The sequence below is a fragment of the Littorina saxatilis genome, linkage group LG5 (genome assembly GCF_037325665.1).
Source record: "Littorina saxatilis isolate snail1 linkage group LG5, US_GU_Lsax_2.0, whole genome shotgun sequence".
Classification (NCBI taxonomy): domain Eukaryota; kingdom Metazoa; phylum Mollusca; class Gastropoda; order Littorinimorpha; family Littorinidae; genus Littorina; species Littorina saxatilis.
The window spans coordinates 44,814,332-44,830,428 of NC_090249.1; the positions used below are offsets into that span (position 1 = coordinate 44,814,332).

The following is a 16,097-nucleotide window of genomic DNA, read 5'->3' on the forward strand; positions in this document are numbered from 1 at the left end:
CTATAGCAGGGGAAAGAGGGGTAGGGGGTGGGGGAGTCAGTTCGAACCTGTCCATCAAAACCACCACAGGGGTTGACCCAAAGTAGTCGTTATAGTCAGGTGGGTCGCCATGGACAAGTGCATTATATAGTATTATTACCAATTCCGTGCCCCATATGGCTTTTTGACCAATCAGGACGGATTCTAGGTGACCCTCTAAATGTTATAACGTTCAGGCAGGGACCCTTTTTGTTTATCACGCTAAAAATTAACAAGACAAAGTAAAAATGTAATTCAACAATATCAGCGTGATTTATTCTAAAGAATGACACTTCAAAGGCTGTCAGGTAATACTCTCTTTATCTAAAAAATACCGAAAAGCGAGTTTTGTCGGTGGGTGCGTAACGGAACAGCAAGGCACCGCCCATCGTCTGAGTGTGCAATGCCGACCGCTCACTTGAAATCTAAATGATCAAAGTTCGGAAAAATCAAGTGAAATTGCGCCACTCGCTTTACATCAAATGTATCTTTACGTCATTTCCCATCCGTCTGGAGTCGGTTCTAAATCTGTCGCTCTCTGTTCAACGAGAAAAAGCGAAGCAACCGAAACGCATGGTTTATCTTGTGAGCTTGTTGTGTGTCAAAGGCATTTGACCTGTGAATATTCATCACGTCAGGTGTGTTAATCTGATTGGCTGACTCAGGTCACGAGAATTCTTTGACTGACAGGCATAATCAGGTAGAAGCGCTCAAGTTCACATTGCGGCTGTTCTGTCTAATTCGCGGGGTTGCTTCGAAATTTCTTTTGGTCGAATTAAACGGTAATAAAACCGTTATTTCTAATATGCTGACTGTTAGCAAATGATAACAGACATGTCTCACAAACGATATCAGCATTCGCCTAAAAGGCTCATGCTTGATATCTTTTTTCTCGACATGTCTTGTTATCATTTGCTAACAGTCAGCATATTAGAAATAACTCATAGTACAAGAAATCTCTTTGGGGATCCTTTGGAGTGGTTGGTTTCGGCAGGTGGTCGTTATTGACAGGTGTTGGCAAGCGCAGGTTAGCAAACTTTCAAGCCATCAGCATGACATTTCAAGTAACTTACATTCATGGCCTCTTCAATTTACTGATTTCACATGTATTGTCAACTTCTTACGCGAGGACTGGCGCGTCTCTTTAACACAGCTGAGTTAGTTATTTGCATAAAGGTTCTGTGTCTAAATGTCACGACAAAAAAGTGCACTAATGTACGAATCACTATTTTGAAACGAAGATTTAGTAGTTGAATAGTGGCTTGTTTGCTTTTTTTTTTTTTTTTTTTTTGCTTACGTCATCCATATCAGGTTTTGCCTTCCTCGCACGAGACTAAGAGGCTCTTGAACCCTTTACCAACCCATCCCACCCCTACCCCCCCCCCACCCACCCCCTTACCTCACCACCAACCATGCACACTCGACTCCCCTCCTAACGCAACCCTTGTCACCACTCGGACCTCCGAATGTGTTCTTTCTACGCATTTGCACTCAAGTCAAGTCAAGTCAAATTTTATTTTCAAGGAACCCCATGGGGGTACATGAAAAGAAAAAAAGAGAAAACATATTAATAAATACAAAAATACAAGAACAATAAAGAGAGGAATGCAGGTTATTCCATCAATACATACACACAAACCCGCTCCGTTGCAAAAAATAAAATATCAAATAACTTGTTTTACAATGTGGAAATCAAATGTCCAAAATAATCGTTCTCGTTGTATGTGGCGTAACATTAAGTGTGGTTAAAAAATAGAAAATAAAAAAACTACAATCTGCTGTCTAAATCATTATTTTTTTCTTGTTTTGTGCTGTGTGTTTTTTTCCCTATCAACACCTGTTTAAAATTCTTTTGAAATACCCTTTATCAAGTGAATTAAATATTAAATTTAACAATACTTTTTTATTTGTTGTTGAAAATAAAAGTTGAAATTTTATTACATTTGGATTTTTTCGATACTTCAGTGGGATACATTTTTGTCTTCATTCGTTAAAGAAACTGCAGTTAAACACATAATGGAATTCATCACCAATATCGCCATTATTGCACTTTGTACACACTCTTTCCCTCTGTATTATATTTATAAACCTTCCTGTCTGAATTCGTAACTTGTGGTTTAGCGTTCTAAAGCGCAAAAATATAATTCCCAAATTGTGTGGGAGTACTTTCAAATAGTTTTCGAGCATAAACATCTGTGTGTAAAGCCGACAGTTATAAAACATCTCACTAGAATTTAAATCAGAAAACCATATCTGTACATATTGGTCTTTTAAACACTGTAATGTTTTTAGTTTGAACCAGTGGCTAGAACAACTCAACTTCCACTGCAACCCTTGTCACCACTCGGACCTCCGAATGTCTTCTTTCTACGCATTTGCACTCGCATCTGAAACCCAGGTGACACGTGACATGGTGATTTAGGGGGTCCGGTTGTTGGTCGTATTGATTTTGGACACGTGTTATTATATGTACAAGCAAGGATTTATCATCCAATATAAGAGCGTACATGCTTTTTCCATAGGCAGGAATGCTGCGAAGTGTGTTTGCTTTCAACATGTGTACATACAAACTTGCGTCATAAGCAGATGTTCATAGGAAGTATGTGAGGTAAATATTTGGCTAACAATTTTTTTTACAGAAATTTCCGATGACAAGACCAAAAAGTCGGGTCGGTAGGCCGTTGGAGGGGGTTGGTGTGGCGAAGGGGGGGGGGGGGGGGGGAGGGGAGGTAAATATTTGGCTAACAATTTTTTTTACAGAAATTTCCGATGACAAGACCAAAAAGTCGGGTCGGTAGGCCGTTGGAAGGGGTTGATGTGGCGAAGGGGGGGGGGGGGGGTGAGGTATGGGGGGTTGTGAAGGGGAGGATTAAAGGTGTGTTTTTTTTTTTTTGCTTTTTATTTCCAGGCACTCTTGTGAGCTGTTTCCCCCGAATGTCGTAGAAGAGTAAGTTCCCTTGTAGTTAGCAAAATCAAGTTTTGTGGTTTTCTTTTTGTTTCAAGGGTCAACCAAGTTTTAGGAATGGCAAGGAAATATTTGGTCGGGGAACCGGGAACACTGATTTCTTTTAAGGCCTTTATAGAAAACTTCCTGTGTTTGCATGTCGTATTATATGTTGATTTCAATCGCCCTTATTTTAACAGGACGAATAAATGGAAATTCCGTTCAAGACGAAATCAAGACGAGACACGTGTCGGATTCATGTTAAACACATTTCAACACAAATATAATTCCCCCGAAAGCGGCGTATGGCTGCCTGAATGGCGGGGTAAAAACGACCATACGCGTAAAAAATGGTGGGAGTTTCAACCCATGAACAATGAAGAAGAACACAAATATAAGAACTAGGGATATGTCGGTACGGACAAAACAATCTCACCATCGCAATAACACCACGCACAAATAAGAAGTTAAAAAAAAACCCACACATGCAAGCAACAAACCATCTAATCTCTTTTTAAATTCAATCAAGTCAAACTATGGGACTGAGATGGACCCGAGTGTGTGTGTGTGTGTGTGTGTGTGTGTGTGTGTGTGTGTGTGTGTGTGTGTGTGTGTGTGTGTGTGTGTGCGTGTGTGTGTATGTGTGCGTGTGTGTGTGTGTGCGTGTGTGTGTGTGTGTGTGTGCGTGCGTGCGTGCGTGCATGCGTGTGTGCTTGCGCGAGTATGTCTGTGTCTATGTGTGTGTGTCTGCGTGTGTGTGCGTCTGTGTCTATGGCTGTTTGTGTGTAAAACGATTACCATAAAACTACAGAAAAAAATGTTTATGAAACTGTGAATGTGAACTCTTCCAATACTGCAAAAACATAACAGGTAAAATAAAAGATTGTTTTCACTTATTCGATAAAGTGTTAGATGACGTCACACTTTAAACCAACACAACCCACCTTTTTGAAAATAGAAGTCATCTTATGCCAGGAAACAGACCCGTCTCCATGTGTGACGTCATATGTCACGTGAACTGCAATGCGTTGGACACAAAGTCAGTCTGGAATTCATTGACTTCCATCGTCTGCAAAGAGAGGAAACAATATGTTGTGTAAGACTTCTATTCCGGTATGTTTGTGTGTTTTTACATTTAGTCAAGTTTTGACTAAATGTTTTAACATAGAGGGAGAATCGAGACGAGGGTCGTGGTGTATGTGTGTGTGTGTGTGTGTGTGTGTGTGTGTGTGTGTGTGTGTGTGTGTGTGTGTGTGTGTGTGTGTGTGTGTGTCTGTCTGTCTGTGCGTGTGTGTGTGTAGAGCGATTCAGACTAAACTACTGGACCGATCTTTATGAAATTTGACATGAGAGTTCCTGGGTATGATATCCCCAGACATTTTTTTCATGCTTTCGATCAATGTCTTTCATGACGTCATATCCGGCTTTTTTTGTAAAAGTTGAGGCGGCACTGTCACACCCTCATTTTTCAATCAAATTGATTGAAATGTTGGCCAAGCAATCTTCGACGAAGGCCGGACTTTGGTATTGCATTTCAGCTTGGAGGCTTAAAAATTAATTTATGACTTTGGTCATTAAAAATCTGAAAATTGTAATTAAAATCATTTTTTTTATAAAATGATCCAAAATTACGTTTATCTTATTCTTCAACATTTTCTGATTCCAAAAACATATAAATATGTTATATTTGGATTAAAAACAAGCTCTGAAAATTAAAAATATAAAAATTATGATTAAAATTAAATTTCCGAAATCGATTTAAAAACAATTTCATCTTATTCCTTGGCGGTTCCTGATTCCAAGAACATATAGATATAATATGTTTGGATTAAAAACACGCTCAGAAAGTTAAAACGAAGCGTACAGAAAAGCGTGCTATGCAGCACAGCGCAACCACTACCGCACTAAACAGGCTCGTTAATTTCACTGCCTTTTGCACGAGCGGCGGACTACGGTCATTGTGAAAAAATGCAGTGCGTTCAGTTTCATTCTGTGAGTTCCACAGCTTGACTAAATGTAGTAATTTCGCCTTACGCGACTTGTTCTGTTTACCGTCGTTGTCTGTCCGTCTGTCAGTCTGTCGGGCGGCAGATCTATGAGGCCTGTTGTTCTGCACCGTCTGACTGTTAGATAACACTTATTATTTTCTCTCTTTTTACATTTAGTCAAGTTTTGACTAAATGTTTTAACGTAGAGGGGGGAATCGAGACGAGGGTCGTGGTGTATGTGTGTGTGTGTGTGTGTGTGTGTGTGTGTGTGTGTGTGTGTGTGTGTGTGTGTGTGTGTGTGTGTGTAGAGCGATTTAGAGAAAACTACTAGACCGATCTTCATTAAACTTGACATGAGAGATCCTGAGTATGGTATCTCCAGACGGTTTTTTTCATTCTTTTGATAAATGTCTTTGAAGACGTCATATCCGGCTTTTCGTGAAAGTTGAGGCGGCACTGTCACGCTCTCATTTTTAAATCAAATTGGTTGAAATGTTGGTCAAGTAATCTTCGACAAAGCCCGGACTTTGGTATTGCATTTCAGCTTGGAGGCTTAAAAACTAATTGATGAGTTTGCTCATTAAAGTTGTCATTAAAATAGATTTTTCGCAAACAGATTTAAAATTGATTGCATCGTATTCTGCATCACATTCTGAATCTAAAAATATATACTAATGTCATGATTACTCTTAAAATGTGATCACAATTAACGAAAATAGATGAATTAGTCTTACGATTAAAATTTAAGAAATCGATCCAAAAATGATTTCATCTTATTCTTTATCATTTCCAGATTCCAAAAACATATAGATATGATAGGTTGTATTCAAAACAAGCTCAGAAATTTAACAAGTATACACAAAAGCGCGCTTTCCTGCTTAGCACAATACGCTGCCGCGCTATTCTGGCGTGTTAGTTTCACTGTGTTTTGCACGTGGGAGGTGAGCGATTTCCTTCTCGCGGGGATTGACGAAGCTGTACTGTCTTGGTGAAAAAATACAGTGCGTTCAGTTTCATTCCGTGAGTTCGACAGCTTGACTAAATGTGGTATTTTCGCCTTACGCGACTAGCTTGTTTTTCTTATTACAGGCTAGTTTTTCAATGAATTGCTGTTGTTGGTGGTGGTGTTGTTGTTGTTATAATTATGTTTCAGTCTCTTTCTCTCTGTCTGTCTCTTTCTGTCTGTCTGTCTGTCTCTCTCACTGTCTGTCTGTCAATCTGTCTCTCTCTCCCTCTCGCAGTCTCTCTCTCTGTCTGTCTGTCTCTCTATGTCTGTCTGTCTGTCTGTCTCTCTCTCTCTCTCTCCCCTCTCTCTCTCCCCCACTCTCTCTCCCTCTCTCTCTCCCCCTCTCTCTCTCCCCCTCTCTCTCTCTCCCTCTCCCCGCTCCCAAGCCAATTGTCTTCTTCTTTGATTCATTTGTCTTAATTGAGAGAAAACACGATCACAAGAAAAGAGTGGTCGCCCTTACTCTTGGTGCGGGTATTGTGAAAGAATGGCAAACGAGTGAACGCAACCATTTTTGCCTATATTTTTTTTATCAATCTCCTTCTCTCAGTCTCTCCCTCTTTCTCTCTCTCTCTCTCTCTCTCTCTCACTCTCTCTCTCTCTCTCTCTCTCTCTCTCTCTCTCTCACTCTCTCTCTCGATCCGTATTTGTATCTCTGTCTCAATCCCTGACTCTCTCTCTCTTGCTCTCTCTCTCTCTCTCACTCTCTCTCTCGATCCGTATTTGTATCTCTGTCTCAATCCCTGACTCTCTCTCTCTCTCTCTCTCTCTTGCTCTCTCTCTCTCTCTCTCTCTCTCTCTCTCTCTCTCTCTCTCTGTACCCCCCCCCCCCCCCCCCCATCTCTCTCTCGTCAACGCACTGCTGTTAGCTTCAATGAAACCTCTAGAGACATGACAAAAAAAGAGTACGCATTTTTGTCACCTCATTTCTTCAGCAAGTCAAAGGGTCTGGTTTCCTTTTCGTGCGCAAGACTCGATCACAGGCTCAAGAAAACAAGAGATTTGACAGAATAACATCGTAGTATTTACCTTATCGCGAACGTGACCTGCATCATTAACTTTAATTTATGACCTTTATTACCATGTCAAATAATACAGATCTTTTTAGCAGATTTCTTGAGGTAAAATCGTCTTTCTTGTTCGCCACACATACATACCAAAATAATCACCATCGAAGTTGCTTCTTCTACAGCGTGAAAATTTTTTCCACAGATTGAAATGGGAGTTACGAACTAAATACAAAAAAAATAAAAAAAAAGTCGCGTAAGGCGAAATTACATCTAGTCAATCTGTCGAACTCACAGAATGAAACTGAACGCGCACTGCATTTTTTCACCAAGACATAACAGCTTCGTCAATCCCTGCGACAAGGAAATCGCTCACTTTTCACGTGCAAAACGAAGTAAAATCGACGAGACAGAATAGCGCGGAAGCGTATTGCGCTAAGCAGGAAAGCGAGCTTTTGTGTATTCTTTTTATATTTAGTCAAGTTTTGACTAAATATTTTAACATCGAGGGGGAATCGAAACGAGGGTCGTGGTGTATGTGCGTCTGTCTGTCTGTCTGTCTGTGTGTGTGTGTATGTAGAGCGATTCAGACTAAACTACTGGACCGATCTTTATGAAATTTGACATGAGAGTTCCTGGGTATGAAATCCCCATACGTTTTTTTCATTTTTTTGATAAATGTCTTTGATGACGTCATATCCGGCTTTTCGTGAAAGTTGAGGCGGCACTGTCACGCCCTCATTTTTCAACCAAATTGGTTGAAATTTTGGTCAAGTAATCTTCGACGAAGCCCGGGGTTCGGTATTGCATTTCAGCTTGATGGCTTAAAAATTAATTAATGACTTTGGTCATTAAAAATCTGAAAATTGTAAAAAAAAATAAAAATTTATAAAACGATCCAAATTTACGTTTATCTTATTCTCCATCATTTGCTGATTCCAAAAACATATAAATATGTTATATTCGGATTAAAAACAAGCTCTGAAAATTAAATATATAAAATTTATTATCAAAATTAAATTGTCCAAATCAATTTAAAAACACTTTCATCTTATTCCTTGTCGGTTCCTGATTCCAAAAACATATAGATATGATATGTTTGGATTAAAAACACGCCCAGAAAGTTAAAACAAAGAGAGGTACAGAAAAGCGTGCTATCCTTCTTAGCGCAACTACTACCCCGCTCTTCTTGTCAATTTCACTGCCTTTGCCATGAGCGGTGGACTGACGATGCTACGAGTATACGGTCTTGCTGAAAAATGGCATTGCGTTCACTTTCATTCAGTGAGTTCGACAGCTACTTGACTAAATATTGTATTTTCGCCTTACGCGACTTGTTAACTTTCTGAGCTTGTTTTGAGTACAACATAATTTATCATATATGTTTTTGGAATGGGGAAATGATAAAGGATAAGATGAAATAATTTTGGATCGATTTCTTACATTTTAATCGTAGCACTAATTAACCTATTTTCGTTAATTGTGATCACATTTTAAGAGTAAACATGACATATGTGGATTCAGAATTTGATAAAGAATACGGTGCAATCAAGTTTGAATCTCTTTGCAAAAATTTGATTTTAATGACAACTTTAATGAGAAAATTCATTAATTAAAATGTAAGCTTCCAAGCTGAAATGCAATACCAAAGTCCGGACTTCGTCCAAAATTGTTTGACCAAAATTTCAACAAAATTGGTTTGAAAATGAGAGCGTGACAGCGCTGCCTCAACTTTCACAAAAAGCCGGATATGACGTCATCAAAGACATTTCTCCAAAAAATCAAAAAACTTTGTGGGGATATCATACTCAGAAACTCTCATGTAAAGTTTCATGAAGATCGGTCTGGTAGTTATCTCTGAATCACACACACACACACACACACACACACACACACACACACACACACACACACACACACACACACACACACACATACATACGTACATACATACATCTATCTATATATATATATATACGGCTTGTGTCTGTGTGTGTGTGTGTGTTCGCGGTGCACGGCCAAAGTTCTCGATGGATCTGCTTCAAATTTGGTGGGCATATTCAGGTAGACCCCGGACACAACCTGGTCGATGAGAATTTTCAACACGTGCTCTCAGCGCGCAGCGCTGAACCGATTTGGGTTTTTCTGTTCATTTTCCCAGATCCATTCCCAGTAACTCTTCCTTATCTTCTCGTGTGGCGTCAATCCATATTCCTGTTACTATTTTTAGAAGGTCACTGTCCACAACGCTTTCATCCCGGCGAAGCCGGATATTCCCGTTACTATTTTTAGAAGGTCACTGTCCACAACGCTTTCATCCCGGCGAAGCCGGGTATTCCTCTACTTCTTCCCGGCGAAGCCGGGTACCCGGCGTCTACTTCTTCCCGGCGAAGCCGGGTATTCGGCTCTACTTCTTCCCGGCGAAGCCCGTACCCGGCGAAGCGGGTAATCATCTAGCATATATATATACGACTTGTGTCTGTGTGTCTGTGTGTGTGTGTGTGTGTGTGTGTGTGTGTGTGTGTGTGTGTGTGTGTGTGTGTGTGCTCGCGATGCACGGCCAAAGTTCTCGATGGATCTGCTTCAAATTTGGTGGGTATATTCAGGTAGACCCCGGACACAACCTGGTCTATGAGAATTTTCAACACGTGCTCTCAGCGCGCAGCGCTGAACCGATTTTGGTTTTTCTGTTCATCTTCCCAGATCCATTCCAAGTAACTCTTTCTTATCTTCTCCAGTGTTTTGTGTTTATCTCCCTTCCTTCGTGTGACGTCAATCCATATTCCCGTTACTATTTTTAGAAGGTCACTGTCCACAACGCTTTCATCCCGGCGAAGCCGGATATTCCCGTTACTATTTTTAGAAGGTCACTGTCCACAACGCTTTCATCCCGGCGAAGCCGGGTATTCTTCTACTTCTTCCCGGCGAAGCCGGGTATTCGGCTCTACTTCTTCCCGGCGAAGCCGGGTATCATTCGGCTCTACTTCTTTCCGGCGAAGCCGGGTACCCGGCGAAGCGGGTATTCATTCTATTACATTACATTACATTACATTACATTACATACATACATACATACATACATACATACATACATACATACATACATACATACATACATACATACATACATACATACATACATACATACATACATACATACATACATACATACATACATACATACATACATACATACATACATACACCACGACCCTCATCTCGATTCCCCCTCTATGTTAAAACATTTAGTCAAATCTTGACTACATGTAAAAATAAGTCGCGTAAGGCGAAATTACTACATTTAGTCAAGCTGTAACCCACGGAATGAAACTGAACGCACTGTATTTTTTTCATCAAGACAGTACAGCTTCGTCAATCCCCGCGAGAAGGAAATCGCTCACCTCCCACGTGCAAAACGCAGTGATATGTACACGCCAGAATAGCGCGGTAGCGTATTGTGCTAAGCAGGAAAGCGCGCTTTTCTGTATTCGTGTTAACTTTCTGAGCTTTTTTTGAATACAACCTATATATCAAATCTATATGTTTTTGGAATCAGGAAACGATAAAGAATAAGATGAAATCCTTTTTGGATCGATTTCTTAAATTTTAATCGTAAGACTAATTAATCTATTTTCGTTAATTGTGATCACATTTTAAAAGTAAACATGACATATGTATACATTTTTAGATTCAGAATGTCATGAAGAATACAATGCAATAAATTTTAAATCTGTTTGCCAAAAATCGATTTTAATGACAACTTTAATGAGCAAACTCATCAATTAATTTGTAAGCCTCCAAGCTGAAATGCAATACCAAAGTCCGGGCGTCGTCGAAGATTACTTGACCAAAATTTCAACCAATTTGGTTTAAAAATGAGAGCGTGACAGTGCCGCCTTAACTGTCACGAAAAGCCGGATATGACGTCATCAAAGACATTTATAAAAAAAATGAAAAAAACATCTGGGGATATCATACCCAGGAACTCCCATGTAAAATGTCATGAAGATCGGTCTAGTATTTTTCTCTAAATCGCTCTACACACACACACACACACACACACACACACACCCTCGTCTCGACTCCCCCCTCTACGTTAAAACATTTAGTCAAAACTTGACTAAATGTAAAAACAGCCACAAGTGCTGTATTTTGTATTTTTCGTATCTGGAGATACAAATAACAATCAAACAATGAAAGGAACTTGGCTAAGTATGCGTTTACTTCGATCTCTACGTAGAGATGGCGAGAGACATACAGAGAGACAGAGACACACAGAGAGACGATGACATACAGAGAGAGAGGGGCATACAAAGAGGCAGAGACATACAGAGACGGAGACATACAGAGAGAGAAAGAGATCGAGGTATACAGAGACAGAGCGACCGAGACTTACAGAGAGAACGATATGTACAGAGACTTACAGAGAGACAGAGACATACAGAGAGAAAAACAGAGAGACACAGACATACAGAGAGACCGAGACACCCAGAGAGACAAAGACATACAGAGAGACAGAGACACAGAGAGAGACAGAGACAAACAGAGAGACAACGACATACAGAGAGACAGAGACATACAGAAAAACACACACAGAGAGACATACAGAGAGACAGAGAGACCGAGACATACAGAGAGACAGAGACAGAGATAAGGAGGCAATTAACACAAGAAAAAAGAAAGATCAAGAAACCAGGAGAGAGACCAGTAAGACAGCGTTTCAAAAGACATTGAACAGGTTAAGTAAAAATCCTTTTGGGGCATATTGAATAACAAAAGAGATATTTTGCTCTTTCTATCTCTTCGCGTCGTGGTGGCATTTCACCATTTAATATAACTGATCAAACATCTGACAGGTCATTGTCATCTGCCTGTTCCTCGTAATCGAACAAAGGAAAGGAAAGGGTTTTACTGACTCTCGGGAAGTCGGGAGTCGGGAGTCGGATTAGCAGCGTGTGGGTCTCCCTTTGTGTGTGCACGGTCGAGTGTGTGTGTGTGTGTGTGTGTGTGTGTGTGTGTGTGTGTGTGTGTGTGTGTGTGTGTGTGTGTGTGTGTGTGTGTGTGTGTGTGTGTGTTAAGAGACTAATTAACCCTACAATGAAAAAAACCTTCGGATGAAGGAAGGGGGAGTACTAGAGAGAGACATACACAGAGACATAAGTAAGGAACTTCGGATGAAGGAAGGGGAGTTCTAAAGAGAGACATACACAGAGACATAAGTAAGGAACTTCGGATGAAGGAAGGGGAGTTCTAAAGAGAGACATACACAGAGACATAAGTAAGGAGAGAGGAGGACAAACTGACAGGAAGAAGGACAAAAAGAGAGAAGTATGTAATGGACAGAGGAAAAACTGTGCCTGAAAGAAAGATAGAGAGAGATAGAGAGAGGGAAAAAGAGGGAGTGAATGAGAGAGAGAGGGAGAAAGAGGGAGTGAATGAGAGAGAGAGGGAGAAAGAGGGAGTGAATGAGAGAGAGAGGGAGAAAGAGGAAGTGAATGAGAGAGAGAGGGAGAAAGAGGGAGTGAATGAGAGAGAGAGAGGGAGAAAGAGGGAGTGAATGAGAGAGAGAGGGAAAAAGAGGGAGTGAATGAGAGAGAGAGGGAGAAAGAGGGAGTGAATGAGAGAGAGAGAGGGAGAAAGAGGGAGTGAATGAGAGAGAGAGGAAGAAAGAGGGAGTGAATGAGAGAGAGAGAGGGAGAAAGAGGGAGTGAATGAGAGAGAGAGGGAGAAAGAGGGAGTGAATGAGAGAGAGAGGGAGAAAGAGGGAGTGAATGAGAGAGAGAGGGAGAAAGAGGAAGTGAATGAGAGAGAGAGGGAGAAAGAGAGGGGGGTTGGCGTGAGGAGGAGGAGGAGGAGGAGAAAGCGAAGACGGGGGGAAAAAGCATACACGGGTATATATAATGGATAAACTCTCTTTCCCTCTCTCTAGGAGACACACAGACAGCAGACAGACAGACAGACAGACAGACAGACAGACAGGCAGACTGACAGACAGACAGACAGTCAAACAGACAAACAGACAGACAAAGAAAGAAGAGGGAGGGAGAGACAGACGAGGACAAAAGAAAATAAACGGACAAAATCAATCAGACACGGAGAGGTATCAGAATAACGCTCTGACGCACGAGTGGCTAAGAAATGAGACACTGATGGAGGGAGGGAGAGGGAGGAGGTAAAAGAGGAGGGGGGGGGCAAGAGTTTTTGTAAAGGAGACAGAGACTCAAGAGTGCGGTTCCCTGACACCGCAAACAGAATCCGTCGAGCGTTGGCCGAGAGGAAAAATTAATGAAGTTTGAGTAACCCGAGCAGCTGGGGCTGTCTTCCCTGGCTTGCCATACATCACGACCAGAGCTGTAAGGAATCAGGTGTCGACAAGATTGCTTGGTGTCGCTAGCACAATTGGCATGGACAAGAAGGTGTAAACTAAAAACAAAAACGTGTTGTTTGTTCTGGCTTTTGTGTGCTGAGTTAAAAAAAAAAACTCGCGTAAGGCGAAATTACAACATTTAGTCAAGCTGTCGAACTAACAGAATGAAACTGAACTCACTGCATTTTTACAGCAAGAGCGTATACTCGTAGCATCGTCAGTCCACCGCTCGATGCAAAGGCAGTGAAATTGACAAGAAGAGCGGGGTAGTAGTTGCGCTGAGAAGGATAGCACGCTTTTTTTTTATCTCTATTCTTTTTAACTTTCTGAGCGTGTTTTTAATCCAAACATATCACATCCATATGTTTTTGGAATCAGGAACCCACAAGGAATAAGATGAAATTGTTTTTAAATCGATTTCGGAAATTTTATTTTCATAATAATTTTCAAAGCTTGTTTTTAATCGCATAAAATTTGTTTACCAGCAAAATAGATGGTTTCAGCAGCAAATAGGAAGGAGTGAGCAGCAGATTTCTTTAACAGTAAAAAAGATGAAAAATCCAGCAAAATGAGAACAGCAAAAAGGATGAAAAAACAGCAAAACGGACACAAATCAGCAAAATGAGAACAGCAAAAAGGATGAAAAATCAGCAAAACGGACACAAATCAGCAAAATGAGAACAGCAAAAAGGATGAAAAAACAGCAAAACGGACACAAATCAGCAAAATGAGAACAGCAAAAAGGATGAAAAAACAGCAAAACGGACACAAATCAGCAAAATGAGAACAGCAAAAAGGATGAAAAAACAGCAAAACGGACACAAATCAGCAAAATGAGAACAGCAAAAAGGATGAAAAATCAGCAAAACGGACACAAATCAGCAAAATGAGAACAGCAAAAAGGATGAAAAATCAGCAAAACGGACACAAATCAGCAAAATGAGAACAGCAAAAAGGATGAAAAATCAGCAAAACGGACACAAATCAGCAAAATGAGAACAGCAAAAAGGATGAAAAAACAGCAAAACGGACACAAATCAGCAAAATGAGAACAGCAAAATGAGAACAGCAAAAAGGATGAAAAAACAGCAAAACGGACACAAATCAGCAAAATGAGAACAGCAAAAAGGATGAAAAATCAGCAAAACGGACACAAATCAGCAAAATGAAAACAGCAAAAAGGATGACAAATCAGCAAAACGGACACAAATCAGCAAAATGAGAACAGCAAAAAGGATGAAAAAACAGCAAAACGGACACAAATCAGCAAAATGAGAACAGCAAAAAGGATGAAAAATCAGCAAAACGGACACAAATCAGCAAAATGAGAACAGCAAAAAGGATGAAAAAACAGCAAAACGGACACAAATCAGCAAAATGAGGACAGCAAAAAGGATGAAAAATCAGCAAAACGGACACAAATCAGCAAAATGAGGACAGCAAAAAGGATGAAAAAACAGCAAAACGGACACAAATCAGCAAAATGAGAACAGCAAAAAGGATGAAAAATCAGCAAAACGGACACAAATCAGCAAAATGAGAACAGCAAAAAGGATGAAAAAACAGCAAAACGGACACAAATCAGCAAAATGAGAACAGCAAAAAGGATGAAAAATCAGCAAAACGGACACAAATCAGCAAAATCGTAATAAAAATTGAAGAAAAAGTTCATACAGAAAATGGACAAAAACATGATATCGCATTCACTCTATTTGAAAAAAATCAACACACACACACACACACACACACACACACACACACACATCACCTTGCACCACCACCAAAAAAAGAATGTGAGAGGATGCCCATGCAGAGCGCCCTAGCAAGTACACCAGACAGTCGGATGCAGAGAATGCCCATGCAGAGCGCTAGCATCAAGTATACCAGACCTACTGACGTATGAGAGCTGGTTTTGCCAGCCTAGGTCGTCCCCTCTTTCGCTTCTCTCCCAGGGGGACGGTCTTTGCCTGTGCTGGTGGTTCAGAAATGGACAGCCGGATTTCCATCCCAAGTGAGTGTTTACATATGTTGGACTTCATGTAGACAGGGCAATTGCAGTCAATTCTGTTGTCCTTCGCGGTCAGACTCCAAACCGAGTTCCGGCTCTCCTTGTACTGGTCAAACGATTCCCAAGAGGCTCTCTGGAACTGGTCTTGCTGAATCCTGACAGCTGTCTTCGGGTCCATGTTCTGAAGCGACTCCGAGGCCACGAACACTTTCTGGTTCCTCTTGATGGACTTTGCGTTTGAAGATCCCCACTGATAGGCAGCCGTCCAGCAGGGCAAGGTTCTGTCTGGTTCTTGGGCCACTGGGATATGATCAGGCTGAGCGTTGTCTCTCTCCCTGGACCAGTTCAGGACAATGTCTCTTTCAACAAGGGTTAGGAATCTGGACAAGTCAAGCCTCTCACGAAATGTGTTCTGACGTTTGATGGTCTGGTTTATTGCCTCCAGTCCATTGTTTGTGGAAGGAATTCCCGGGGCGTAGCCTTCGTACCAGGTGTCAGTAATAAAGCGTGCCGTAATAAAGTACATGTCAACCCACAATTGCTAGAACGCGAACAAAGCTCAGGTGAATAAGACCCAGATACAACTCTGATTACAGTTCATATGTAGTCACGTTTGTTGAATTCATGTAATCTGCTGCTGTGATCATCTATTCTGCTGCTGTGACCATCAATTCTGCTGTCAGTTGTATTTTCTTGCTGGTAAAGTATCTAATTTGCAGTTTAAATATCATCTCAGCTGTTCAAACAGCAAATCTGCTG

General features: G+C 40.9%; 1 protein-coding gene across 1 annotated transcript in view; it reads right to left on the reverse strand.

Annotated features, from left to right (window-relative positions):
- The window catches only part of LOC138967774 (regulating synaptic membrane exocytosis protein 2-like), a 65,823-nt gene extending 49,959 nt beyond the window's left edge, over positions 1-15,864 (reverse strand). Inside the window, exon 1 of the mRNA XM_070340430.1 lies at positions 15,424-15,864. Within this exon, the coding sequence (XP_070196531.1) occupies positions 15,424-15,864 (441 nt within the window). The remainder of the gene's footprint in view (positions 1-15,423) is intronic.
- Between the last annotated feature and the right edge of the window lie 233 nt (positions 15,865-16,097).